We start from the raw sequence: 14,023 nt of genomic DNA, 5'->3' as shown, positions 1-14,023 counted from the left end.
GGGATCTGAATCATTGTGATGGATCAAACTCAGATCTTCAAGAAAGACAAGATAAAGCCAAAGCAAAGTTAAAGCAAAGATGTTTAACTCCTCCGATGCAGGAAACAAAAAGAAATTTGGTCCCTCTTCCTTCACAATTTGCTTAACCCTTTAAAGAAAGAACACTTCAAGAATTTGTGAAGCAGCAGTAAGCCGGAAAGAGTTGAAGCACAGCAGAGAGGACCAAAGTCAGAATGATCTCTGCCACGATGAAACATGAACAGTGCACTGAGATTCATTTTAAGAGAAAGAAGCCTTTGATACAATTTCTTAGTTTAAAGTCAAATATAATTTGACTTTTCATCCAAACTCCAATTCATACTCTCCACTAATTCAGATGGAATGTTTGATTTCTACTTTTGCAGAAGCATTAAGTGTTGAGCAAGGCAGAGCAGGGCTGTGGAAGCATTTCCTCTCAGATCCAGCGCCATTAAAGGAAGAGATTACTGTTTCAATTTGCTCCATAACCTAAACCCCAGCATTGCTGAAGCTTACTGCACTCCCTCCACTAGCAGAGCTGTTCAGGCAAATGTTTCAACTTCCTTCAGCCAATCCCTCCAAGGCCAGCTGGCAGGTTAATGCAAAACAGCGGTTTTGAACATGATTTTGGACTGTGGGTTCCCCCCCTTGGCTGAAAGTCACCATTAGCTGCTTTGAAGTGGTTTGTGTATCTTGATTCAGCACCTCCACGTTTTGACAGTTTTCATAGCAGGTCTTCAGCTAAGTAGATTCCTAGTCCCTGATGGGCTTTCTGCTGTGTTCACATGGTATGTTCTGCTGGCATATAAAGTGGCAGAAATATGGGGAAAACAGCCTTTCCAACCAGGAAAGCTTAAGGAATATGCCTGCCTGCCTTCTGTTGCACTTCATATCTCTAAAAAGCTTCAGGAATATTATCCAAGGACTCCTACTGAGCCCAACACACATGGTATTTAATCTATCAAAAAAGCTCTTAATTACAGACAGCACATGAGCTCACAGAAGGTATCACTACACACATTCTAAGCAAGAAGCTTGGGGAACACATTAATCATGGCTGGGACATTCCTAAACCAAAAGATTGTTTCCAGGGATACAAAGGAGTACTTCTACAGGCACAGCACACAGTATCATTACTCCACTGGGATTAAGTCAGCAGTAACTTGAAAGTCTTGGTAGCATGCCTTATTGCTGACACACTGCTAAGGTATAAGCATTATTCTTTTGAAGGCACATCACCACAGAATTCTGTATCATCCTGACAATCAGAGAAACAGCATGAAGTTGAGACATCTATAAGAGTAATAACAGAACACAAAGGTTGAAAGTGTAATGTTTCTCTTTTCACAGGATTATTTAATAATTAAAGGACAGTGAGAAAATTCCCCCAAACAACAACAAAAAAAATGTTGGATTCTCTCTTTCTGATTTGATTAATCTGAGAATATTTAATACTGACAGGAGTTTCTTCAGCAAAACCTATGGGATTAAATATGTGAAGCAGCCACAGTTTTACTAGGCATAACTAGCTAGTCATTTCCAAAATAAACTTTATACTAGATAGTAGTATATGCTACTGTAAAGAAATTGAGTATTTTGAATGGCATTATGCTGAGCACTTTTTTCAAAAATACGATTGCATATTCTAGTCCTCAAGTAACAAGAGACCAATTGAGGAAGCGACAACCCTTTAGCCCCTTGAATGTAAACGATAGCTGCCAGTGGTTTTGCTGAATCTTTTCTATAAAGGCTTCAGGAGCATTCCTAAATGTACTGGTGAGTACCAGAATGCATATTCAGTTGTACTAAAAAATCCCCAAAGCAGGGCAAAATTTGACCATAAAGGTTTGGAAAGTAGCTGTATTTTAGATTCTAATTTAATCTTTAATTTTTTGATTAAGACATGAAAAAACTTGGAAGTTTAAGTGAGTGCCTGGCCAAATGTAATACATTTTAACTTTGTAGCGAAGACACAATTTAATGCTCTGGAACAAATGCTAATTAACACACTTGTGTTCTTTAGTAAAGAAACATGTCCATCTACTTTGTCACTAAATACTTTTAAAATTATTTTCAAACTCAGCTAATTAACCTCAGTAATTATACCAAACTGGCACAAAAATCACACTTTCTCACGATAATGGGGAAATATCAGTTAGTAAGTTGATAATCTCATTTGAAATTCATAGTTACTGCATAGTTACAGCTGAAGTGCAAGATCATTCACCTTAATTCTTACAGGGTTTTTCCCTTGAACTATGTCACCTTAGTAGTTTTTATTTTTAATGCAATTTTTAGAAGCAGAAGACTTGGACTATCTCAACTGGTCTTTAATATTATAACCAAAATTTGAAAGAAGTACAGAGAAAAAAATCCTGCTAGATTTGTACACACAGTTACCATTTGAATTGTGTAGTGATGAAGGCATGATCTGAACAGCTTAGAAGTTTGGGGTTAACAACAGATCATAATGGCTACATTGACTTAAAACAGGAACTCCTCACACAGAACTCTTGACAGCAGTTAATTTGCAGTCTGTCCATAGGTTCACGTAGTCATTTTAAGTTTTCAGCACTGTAGCTTGTTCACTACTTACAACAATTTTCAGAGAAGTCCTACAACAGCATGTTAGCAATATTTAAAGACTTCAATAATTATTTTTCAATTAATCCATTCTTTCTAATGTTAGAAATTTAATACAAGTGCTTTAAATCAAAACAAAGCCTGGAAGATGCACACAGTGTATGCTTTTAATTACATACTGTGAAATAAAAATTCTCTCAGATGTCATTTCAGAAAAATCTAGGACAAACCCACTGAATTCGCAACAGTTATTAACAAAATAGCCGAATTCTCACATCACTTAGGCTTATCACAAAGAGAAACCAGGCTACCTACACTTGCGAGCAGCTACTTACCACTTCTTCCAAGGCAGCACTTCTTCCAAAGGAACAGGTGAGGTGTGCGAGGCAGTTAACAAATGAAGAGAAAAGTTCATTTGGAATGGCCGTTAAAATATTGCGAGGAAATACAGTTATCAGGTTGCTGATAATACTGGAAATTCCCACTGCTTCGGAGTCTTCTATTTCAATTCTGTAGAAAGAAATAGCAGGGTTTTGCCATTAAGAAAAATGCTAAAAGGGAATTGGATTTGTTCATACATTTTCAATCTATACATCTATTACATATCATGTAAGCATTACCTACTTTAAACTGCCTTTTCTTAATTTAAGCAATCCAACACTAAGTACAAATTATATCCAGAAATAGGCAAGCTGTACCACTTCTCCACGCAGACATGCTACACTCCAAGCTGAAGACTGAAGATGCCATCTAAATTTAGAGCAGGCATACATACCCATTGATAGTATTCAGTAATCCCTCGATGAAGTGTGCCAGGTAATCAACTTGGGAGCCTTCATCAGGAAAGACCGGCCCGTGCAAAGATGCCAGCTGTGCCAGGCACTGTAAGGAATCTTGGGCCATATCTGTGTCTTCTCTGATTTTTCGATGTACCTTTCAGGAAGTGAGGTAGTTAATAATACAAGAAAACAGGGTGTTCTTACAACAGTCACATGGCTCTCAATCCAAAAGAGCACACACCAAAAAAAAGCTTACTATAACTTCCATTCAGTCTGAAACACACAGGTTTCTGCAACTTGCTAAACCACGGCAAATGTCAAGACTCTGACTCAGCTCACACAATTCCGAGCCATGAATTAACCCACTGAAACTAACATTTAGTTAAGGCTCACCTACATGGTGAAAATTCAACTGTCTACTGAATGTTATGCCTTAAAGAGAGAAACAGATGCCAGCCAGTCAGACATGCTGCTCCTGCTAAAAACAGCAATAATGACAGTCATCTCTATTATGCTAACTATGCCTAGGCTATAGAGTCTTGCTAAAATTAGTCAACGAGTTCAATCAAGATTATATACATGCTTCTTTAGCAGAGGTAAACACTGAAGACATATACAAAAATGAATGCATCACTTCCTTGGCAACACCCTCATATTATGCAAGGCCACAGTAATCTTCCTGCATTTCTGCAAACTGTTATGTCATTACTTCTGTTGTTGAGACTTTCTAGATTTGAATCTTACTATTTCAGCAAACTTTCTCACATACTTACTTGAATTGTCAAGTATGGATTTAAAGAATTTTCTTAAGCTCATGCCTCCTATTTTTCTCACATAAGATTTACTGGATAAATAAACAAATACAGAGCAGCTTTTTCACCCAGAAGCGAAGCAAAATTTAGTTAAATTATTTCTGCAATATCATACATAAAAGTACAGTTAAAACACTAACCATTTCTCTGTGGTCTTATGGTTTCAAGTTCACCCAACTCATAACTAGTTAGATTAGCTGCACAGTTAACCCTGGAAGATCAAACTATCAGGAGAAACAAACCCTGCAACAGAAATACCCCTCCTAATATACATCCCACATGAGGCTGAGATTAGAACTGGAGGCTCTTGCTTTAACATGGCAGTCTTGCCAACTTTTGCAAGGTTATTAGAATTTCTTAGATCAGATAAATGAAGAAAAATTACAACCATTCACTTACATTACTTCAAAAAGCAAGCTACTACTACAAGCCTCAACCACTGCAAATCAGGAATCTAAAACCAAAACAGAGCATACTGCCCTGGCTAGTGTCCATTCAAAAATAATCAAATACAGGCAAGCTTTGGTTACTATTAAGTACAACACAAATGTATTAAATCTACATATTATTAAAAACCTTTTTCTTAGCACAGATAAGTAATTATAAACCAATCAAGGAAACAGATACCTAACTCTGACAACTTCATACTGTTCAACAAGGAAGGGTTAACATTTAAGCCAAAAAGTTATTTGCATGTGGAGGTTCACAGCTGACAGTAGCAACTGCCTGGATAGTCTAGACAGCTGTTCAGATTGTGTGTAGCTGCTAAGAGTTCTGTCAGTGATTTTTTCACCTTTTCAAAACTACTGGAACAGATAAATTTTTTCTTTTACTGCAAGTTTAAAAAAGGTTACATTTATCAAAAAGTCCTATAAAGTAAGGACATGTATCCAAACATGTACTGCCAAGCAGCGCTGGAGAGTTACATTTACACTGTCTAATAACAACTTCGTCCAGGTTTTGAGCATGTTATTTCTCTGCTTTGCAAAAATGAAAAAAGCTTGAGAATGCTCAATTCTCAGCTCCCAAGAGATGTAACATAAGCTAAACTGCATAGTAAATGAATTTATAAGCCAATATATGTTGCTGCTGCAATAATAAGCCCTAGTTGAGAAATGACTATAAAGTTCTCCCAACAGTTGTAGAAACAAAACAATACTAGTTTTATCCATTTTCAATACTGTGGGTTTTTTAAGTTATTAAAATTTAATATTACATTCCCTTCTCCCAACACTACCTCTTCCTCATCCCCTCTAACTTATTCTAACTTGTCTGGATTTACTTTGTGCTGAGGAAAGAGGTGCAGAATTCTGTATGCTGAAACTGGCTAGAAAACTACAACTCCATTATTTATTTTCAGCTGTTCTGTTGAGCAAATGCTTTAAGATCCACAAACAGATACTGCTCGTTTGATCTTTTTGAGAGCCACTACACCTTATCTGACAGATAGACTCTACTACTGCTCATCATGCTTGGTTTTGTCTGATGAGAACAAGTCCAGAAGTATTAAATGTATATAAGTTTAGATAACACGTTTTTCTTAAGGTCAGTTATCAATTTAAAGCAATTAATAGGCAAAATACACATTCAGTAACCTAGGAAAAAGACAATATTTCTGTTTGCTTTGATAAGTAAGCTGAAGTTAACAGAATCAGTCCTACCTGATGCAAAAGGAAGAGTCCAACAATACAGTTTTAGAACAGGAAGGAGCTGCTTTCCAAGTGGTCTGGACTATTAAAGTTGAAGAAAGAAACTTACTGTAAAGAAAAGCTCCATAACTCTGCTGTCCAGGAGAGTCTCGCGCCAGGATTCTGTTGGCTTTAGCATCACATTTTGTGAGGATTCAAACATAGCTATATAATGTCTGCCCAGTTATCTGGTGTCAAGGTCAACAATAACATTCCTACTTGGCTTTAAAAAAATCCCAGATACAACAGGATCCATTCAGAAAGAATGTAATGGAAACAAACTTTAAGCCTCTTCACATACACAGCATAATTCATGCATGAGGCCAAGGAATAAAAGGTATTAAGTATTGAAAAAAAGAATGCTCCAGGAATGTTAGATAACAGTTTGATCATAATTATGAGACATACCATAGCGATACGATCACTTTGATAACCAGGGTGTCTAATGTGACACAGCGAGAAGGGAAAAAAGCAACCGCAATTAACAGGTGTTAAAATTTATGCAAAATAGGAAATCATTTTCTAAAAAATTTTCCTGGCAGCTTTAAAAAAGGCCTTACCATAGCTAAAGATAGCTCCTTGAAATCTATATCCTATTTTTCTAAATAGCCAAATATGCGTCAGAGAATGCAGATATGTTAGCCCTGCATTAATCTGCATTTTCTATTCACACAGAGAACAAAAGTGTAAGACAGCACAAGGCATCATTGTATTAAACATGTTTGTAAGAGATGTACATGAAAAATGAACACGCTGTGAAGTCATGATTTTGCTGCACTCATTTCAGCTCTCACCACATATTTTGGCATAACTGAATTTAAAGAATTCTGCAAATATTCTAGTACAGAAAAAACAGAGACATAAGCAAAACCATTTAAACAAGCAGGTTCAATTCTTTGTCAGTCTGATCACACAGAAGAGTGTTCATCAAAGATTTTTGGAAGTGCTTCCTTTTGTGACACCACCCAATCAAAGTAGTAGTAAAACTGCTTTAACTCAGCAACTTAGGGTTTATTTGTCTTTCTTAAACCCTACATTATCCTCCTTGATCCCTTTCTAGCCCAACCAGCAGAGTAAGTAACAGCATGTTCAGCTGCACATAATTTACTTACTAGTAATGAACTGCATTAACTTCTGTACTATAAGTAATTGGGTGTTTAAAAAAATGTGTATCAAAACCTATTTCTGTGTCTAGAAGAAAATAAATTTTACAACAGTAACATTCAAGAAAGTAGACTCCTTAACTTCTGATGGGTTTTGTTGGAGGGAACAATATTTAATACAAGCATCTAGTTTAATGTGAAGAATTGTGTCCCAAGGCAGGATGCACAATTGCAGTTTATTTAGACTTGTCTTCCAAGTTCTGCCACAAAACAAAATCCCTAACAACACTGTGCAAAACCACATTCCAAAAAAGGGGCATTTTCCACAGCACACTACCAAGTGGACCTTCGCTGGTGTTATGTGTCCAGAACTGTTCAGCACATTACACTGCATACGAACAATCAGAGATTTTCACATTAGTGCAAAACAAAACCAGTTTCACAATTTTCAAAACACTCAGTGTATGTTGTACCTTACCAGATCTGCATTTTTTCAGATGGGGAAAAACTAAAAATCACAGAATTTTCTGTTGTACTTCCCTCTAAAATACATACGCAATTTAAGTTATCAAAAATGCTTTGGCTCTCCCCAGTGAAAAAAAAAATTAAAAATATGGGCATGAAATTATCACAAGCAAACATCCTTTAGTAGGAGTAATATTACAAATTAAATCTAATTTTATCTGGCAAATTAAGTTATGCTTTTTTTTCCTTTCAATTTGGAATGTTTTAGTCGAAACGGTATTTTAAAATTGTTTACTGACAAGAATGCCCTTTGCTGTGACTCTCTAATAAATAACTGCCGTAGAAACATACCAATATCAGAAGACGATCACAGATATACTATCAATCTCTGGAAGTAAATTTGCTCTTCACTAGGTTGAGCCTAGAGAGGGGACCAGCAACAAAACGCTTTTCACACAGAATGAAAGGGCGGCTAGTCTGCTGTCACTATTTTAACAAGGCTCACTATTTAGCAGCCCTATCCTGTTATTTTTAGTCCTGTTTCTCATGCTAATGGACTGATGACACATCTGACAATAGGAGATTTGTGGGTAAAATATCTGTTCACTGAACATTACAAATTATGTCTCCACCTATCATGGAGATCTCGTACCCATTTTCCATCACGTACTAAATGTAGGCAAACATTAGCAAAAGTTGGCTGTGGAGATGCTGCTGCAAAGAAATACTCCAGCTTATACTGTGCTATGGTTCAGCCTTATTAGAAGCAGTCTGGTTATGCCAAACCTGAAAAAAAATGACACTAAATTACCTAGTACATGGGTTCCCCAAGACCCATGCAGTCTTCATCATCCAAAATTAATTTATTTCTCAACACTTACGAAGAAACAAAAAGCACAGAACCAGCACAACATTCTTTTTCTAAGCATTCAAGGTTAGACTTAAAATTTAGACTAGTACCAGAGATTTATGATATGCATAGATGAGTCTGCTATGACATCATGCAGAGTTTGGGCTTTGTTTTATTTTTTCCTAAAATGAAAAATAATTGTGAATTTCTGGTAATAATACAAATGCTTATAACATTTGCAGTTCTACCAAGGATGATGAACCCTTATTACAATTCACTCTGAATGACATGGAAATCCAGACGAGGAAACAGCTACCAGAAGCCTGTCAATGTTTCACCTGTTTTGCAAGACTCAGGGCACTGATTCCTTCCTTCAGAGACCTCAATCTTCTGCATGAATCAGAACAGGTTATTCAATAATGTGAAACATGCTCCACAGAAAAGCATAAGAATATAACTAGATGCCTTCATGTATGATAAGGCTCATAGACTATTAGTGCCTAGAGAGGAAGAGGAGCAGACCATAACATTGAAAGAGAGACTTTATCTTTGCCTATATTTATACGTGTAGATATTAAGACTATTTTTGTTTGTTTCATAAGATGGAAACATCAGAGTAGCCTTTTTAAAGTTAAAAATTTTCTCTTTTAAAACTAATGTAGAAAACAAAGTTCAAGGTTTTATGTGCTTCTTGAAGAAAAATATTAAGAAAAAGAAACTAAAAGACCAGCAAATGTGTAGTTTTCCTCCCACTCAGCCTCTGTCCCAGGAAGGGACTGATAGGTGAAGATGAATATCAAAGTATTTCATATCCTGAGGCAGCCATGAGGGATTATAATGTTTCACTTCAGTACTTCCCACAAATCCCAGTATCTGAGAATGGATCCCATGGTCTTTTTTTTTTTAAGAGAGGCAAGGCTTGTTCTTCCACAAAGCAGTAAGTTTGGAACGCAACAATGAAAGCTGAGATTTCTTCTGCTAGAACCCCATTCACATATTTGTCCACAGGAGTGAAGAACACCTCAGAAATGGAAGAAAAACTCCTGGAGTGCTAAGGTCCAAATATCATTCTTAAAAGTTATTGTAATCACTTTACTGTTGTTGTTTGAAATATTTCTGGACAGCTTTGTGCCAGTCTTAGACTTGCATTTTACAAACAAAAAACTGCATTAGAAAGGTAATCTGCTGTCCAGTGTTAACATACTGATTTTATTTGGATTTTTAAGACCTCCTCTGGCTTTCCAGCCAGTCAGCCAAGCACATGGGACGAGTCTAAGGAGCAACTGCCTAAAACTGCTGCAGAGGCTTGCTGCCCCCTATGGAGAAATTCCTCTCACACCCTTCCATACCTTACACTCTCAGCAAATACATCCAACAACCAGGATAAGGAATATATGCTTAAATATTTAATTATTAAACACAAGCATTCTTAACTGCCACGAGCATGAAACAATACTTTGTGTTGGAGACACTAGACTCGGATTGCAGCAACAGGAGGAGGAAGTGTAGGAACGTCCAAGCTAATTTTAAACCTGTCCAACTCCAGAGCTGCTCACGGCTCAGCAATTCCAGTACCAAGGCAATCGACCACCGAAGTGGATTCTGCAGTTCCTGGTACACTCTGCTGCTATGGTTATACAGTTAATGGTATGCAAGCTAAACACTTCAAGCCTAACTTGCACTTAAACCTGTGCACAAGGGGTTGACATGCAAATGCAGCTTAGGAGTCACACCTTTGCACTGCACACAGGCTGCCATCCAAATGACTGTCTTTGCAAAACTGGAAACTTAATACTACTGGGCCGAGAGAGCAGAATATCAGCTCCCCTTCATAAAAAGGACTGTTACTAGTCTCTTTTCCTCTTCTGATATTAATGTTTTTAAGATGCCCTTACACCGCACACTGATTTCAGAATTCATGCAGGAAAACCTTATGATGAAAGACTAGTTGTTAAAAAGTTCAGTATCAATTCAAACATCTTTAGTGCAATTATGACAAATTTCAGAAGATCCGTCAATCTAACTGGCTTTGCCCAACGTTGTCTTAAAAAGCTGCTAGAAAGGACTGCAAAGAAAACAGATACTACCCTAGAAATAATTTCTAAACATGTGGAATTTCAAAGTCAGGTCAATTTTCACCTGAAAGTCGTTAAGTCTGATAAAAGTTCAATGCAGCTCTCTTGTGCTTTCTTAAATACAGCTATTTCAGTTAAATTGCATTTTTTTATACCCCCAACAATAGCCAGGGTAATGCCCCAACCCTTCATTTTTCAGATGAAAATGGCTGCTGTGGTGAAGTCAGGATAATTCCAGGCTGCTAAAAAACCCAAGGCCTATGGAAAGCAGCTGTGCTGCTCAAGAAATCTGTTGTCACTCCTTGGTATACATTGAATCATTTCTGTAGCTGTGCAACAAATCAAGCTGGCAACCCCAACTTGCTAAAAAAATACCCCCATGCTTCCAGCCAGGTGGTTCCCTGATCAGCATCATGCTCATGGGAGGTGATAAGGCAGAATGCTTTTTCAGCAGTGATGCCCACTTAAATCATTCCTTGAGTTTTCTGGAGCAGTCTGTGTGGTTTTCATGCACTTCCATTATACACGACACATGTTATCGATTTGGGTTGGACTGAGCTCAAATCTTGACAGTCCACAAAACAATATGGTTCACAGAACCTCCCAGACAGGTGTTTCATTCTGGCTTGAGGTTTAAAAGACATTTTCAAAACATACATATGAAGAGCTTTTTTCCTTTAACTGTGTGGCCAAGGAACACACACACAAAAATGTTGAGATCAGACAAAAGCTTCAGTCCGTTCATTTAACTGCCATTGCACCATTAACTTCAATGGAACAGCAGTGATGCATATTAGTGCAGTGCAACCCATTAGGTTTACATAACCTGCATTTTAAATCCCCTGTTCTACACTCATTTGAAAATTTGCCAGCTTGCTTCTCAGCAAGTAAAAGCACCAAATCCAAAACAAGAATTAAGGCTCAAGCTTTTCCTTATTCATGTACTATAATCCCTACGTTAAAGAAGGGATAAGGGATAAGTAGTTCTATGACAGCTCCTAATGACAGATAATAAATACCTTTCTGTAGATGAGAGACAGCTGGACAAAAATCTTAACATTTTGTTGAAGAACTTTTCCATTTGAGGACATTCATCCAAAGTCCATTAGAATATGGCTGCCAAGAACAGATAAATCTCAAAGTCAAGAAGACGGGAGAACATCTCTGGAGGTAAAATAATGTTTATATAATTACATTCTGATTTCACAGGACACACATTTTGATGCCAAAGTGCATTAAAGCGCAGCAACATTCAGCTCCTTACCCAGAGACTAAGGGTACCTACAATGTATTAGAAGTGAGATTCTTGAAGGCACTCAAGGAGTGGGCTGTACCTCTTAGCACCAATCACCTGCTCTTCCTTAATTAGTAATGATGCCGAAAGGGTTTTTGTTCTGATTTTCACATTTTGTAGATTTTAGGAACACAGTGGTTGTAGATTTTTAGAAGGTTAATATTTCTAACAGTTTAAGTTTAATGCCTTTCTATCACTAACCCTGTCCCAGAACAGGGAGCTCAAATTCCTTTAGTTAATTAATCTTGTTTAGACTCCTTTCCAAAGCAGAGCTGAAGGATATCAGAAGGCCTACAAAACAAAACATAAACACAGGTCAAAGTGACCCAAAAGCCAGAACTGGATGAACTCCAGGAGACCTTCTTGTGTCTGAAGAAGAAGAGCTGATGAAGACAGAGGGTCTTGACGACCCCAGACCCAATTCCAGGGGTTGGACCAGCGGTGGGACTGGGGCTGGACTGAGAAATGTGTAAAGCAATGATTGGAGGGATCTTATTATAAAAGCCATGGAAACAAAAGCTGAGGGACATGCATGTCATCATGTATTCCTGTAGGCTGTAGGCCCTGTGATATTAAAGGACCTTTACCTTTTATCCTACCCTACACTAATGTGGTTCAGAGTTCTGCTTTACGGGGAGTCACTCACGGCATCAGTAAAAACATTCATTTAAGAAAAGATGGAGCTAAAACTAGTTCGGAGTAAACAATATTTAACAGTACTGTAACAGAACTGAAAAAAGAAACTGTACAGAAGCCAACATGCCACAACAGACTATCTCTGAAGCAGCCACACACACCAGGCGAACTAATATCTCAAGGTAGCAGATAAAAATAACAATAGATGATTGTTGGAAAGTGAAATGGGAGAAACTGCAAATGACTGAAAGGCGGCCTCCTAGGTCACCATGTCCTTCCTACTGCAGGCACTACATCCAAAGACACTTTAAAAATCCTGAGTTCCAATTTGAAAGCAGGTATGCCCCAGCCTCTCTTCTTTCATGGCTCCAATGAGATGGCTATTCCAGAACACATCTTCCATGGTAGCAATTGACAACACAAACTTCCCACAGCTCTTCTGTTATGATTGGTGGCAGCATTGTCCAAGACTGCATTTAACAAAGCAAGACTTATCAAGTTACCCTGTAACAGTACAGATCCCTCGAGAAGTGGTAGGTTTAGATGCAATTCCTCACAACTTGGGGATTTAAATAACCTGCCTCTTTGCAATGATCACTGTACAGTTAATGCCCACTTAAGCTACTTCCCTTTTTTGGAGACAAAAGAATCTTGCTAAAGATTACATAAATATACTGCAGATTACTGTGACACTGTAGGGAATACCGAGAATCAATACTATCTTGCCAGGGGAAATACCAACTAAAGGAAAAAAGATGTCTCTGGGCACACAATGGATCATTTTACTCCATGCTTCAAGTATTAAATTTATGCCCATTGCTTCAGCATATGTACTGTCAAGATTTAGAAAGAGGATACCAAAAGGACACCAAGCGAACAATCACCACGGCAATTCTTACATTATGTGCTATGTATTTAGAAACTACAGGCAAGGTGAGTTTCACTGCCCATGAGCTAACAAGCAACAGTTGCTTTTAAACCAGTCTTCTTAAGGAAGAGAAATTTATGCCACAATACAATCAACATGGTGCTGGGAGCCCCAACAGTTACTGAATCTTTGGCAGCTAAGACTCACACTTTTCAAGGATGATTGAAGACATTCCAGCTCCTGTGAAAACAGGTTCCTACACAGACAAGGAGACCCAAGCTGGTTATGTAATTCTTACAGCAAAATGAACCATCCAATGATACAAAACATAAGGGTGGTATCAAGTGGATCAGAAATTACAAAAATATTTGTAACAGACCCAGCACTTGTGGTTTAGACTAAAGGTCCATCCAGTCTCTGAAAATGGCCAGAATTTGTTTAACAACTGTAGTATCTAGAGTAGGTCCAGTAGCCAAAAACAACGTTTACCTTAAGCAGCAGTATGGCTTGCTTGCTATTTCTATGAACACTTGTTTACTAGCACCTATAGACTAAATGCTTTCATATTATACAGAAGTGTGAAGGAAAGCTAGAACCCCCAAGGCTCCACCATCTTACTTGTAACTAACTAGCTCCACCACTGCAAACCTTAGCCTAGGATGAAGAGCTCATGAAGAACTACAGCCTTCACTTTCAAATTGTGACAAGATTGGTATTTAAGACTACAGTAGAGGTTTGTACAGAGCAAGACTAAAATTCAGGGGGAACCACCACTGCACAACACAAGAGCATTTCCTTTCTACTTAAGATTACAGCTAAGAAAAAGTGTTCACACATGATTTGAATTCTTAC

General features: G+C 37.7%; 1 protein-coding gene across 2 annotated transcripts in view; it reads right to left on the bottom strand.

The window, feature by feature from the left end:
* XPO4 (exportin 4) overlaps nt 1-14,023 on the bottom strand; it is an 81,149-nt gene that overhangs the window by 27,526 nt on the left and 39,600 nt on the right. The window contains exons 7-9 of one of the 2 annotated variants that reach the window (XM_071554158.1): nt 5,951-6,063; nt 3,377-3,534; nt 2,937-3,111 (exon numbers count right to left, since the gene is read on the bottom strand). In XM_071554158.1, the coding sequence (XP_071410259.1) occupies nt 2,937-3,111; nt 3,377-3,534; nt 5,951-6,063 (446 nt within the window). The remainder of the gene's footprint in view (nt 1-2,936; nt 3,112-3,376; nt 3,535-5,950; nt 6,064-14,023) is intronic. The other variant, XM_071554168.1, reaches the window with a different exon arrangement.

This window comes from Pithys albifrons, chromosome 1 (genome assembly GCF_047495875.1).
Source record: "Pithys albifrons albifrons isolate INPA30051 chromosome 1, PitAlb_v1, whole genome shotgun sequence".
Classification (NCBI taxonomy): Eukaryota; Metazoa; Chordata; class Aves; order Passeriformes; family Thamnophilidae; genus Pithys; species Pithys albifrons.
The sequence above is the reverse complement of the archived record's forward strand: the minus strand, read 5'-3'. Positions and strand labels throughout refer to the sequence as shown.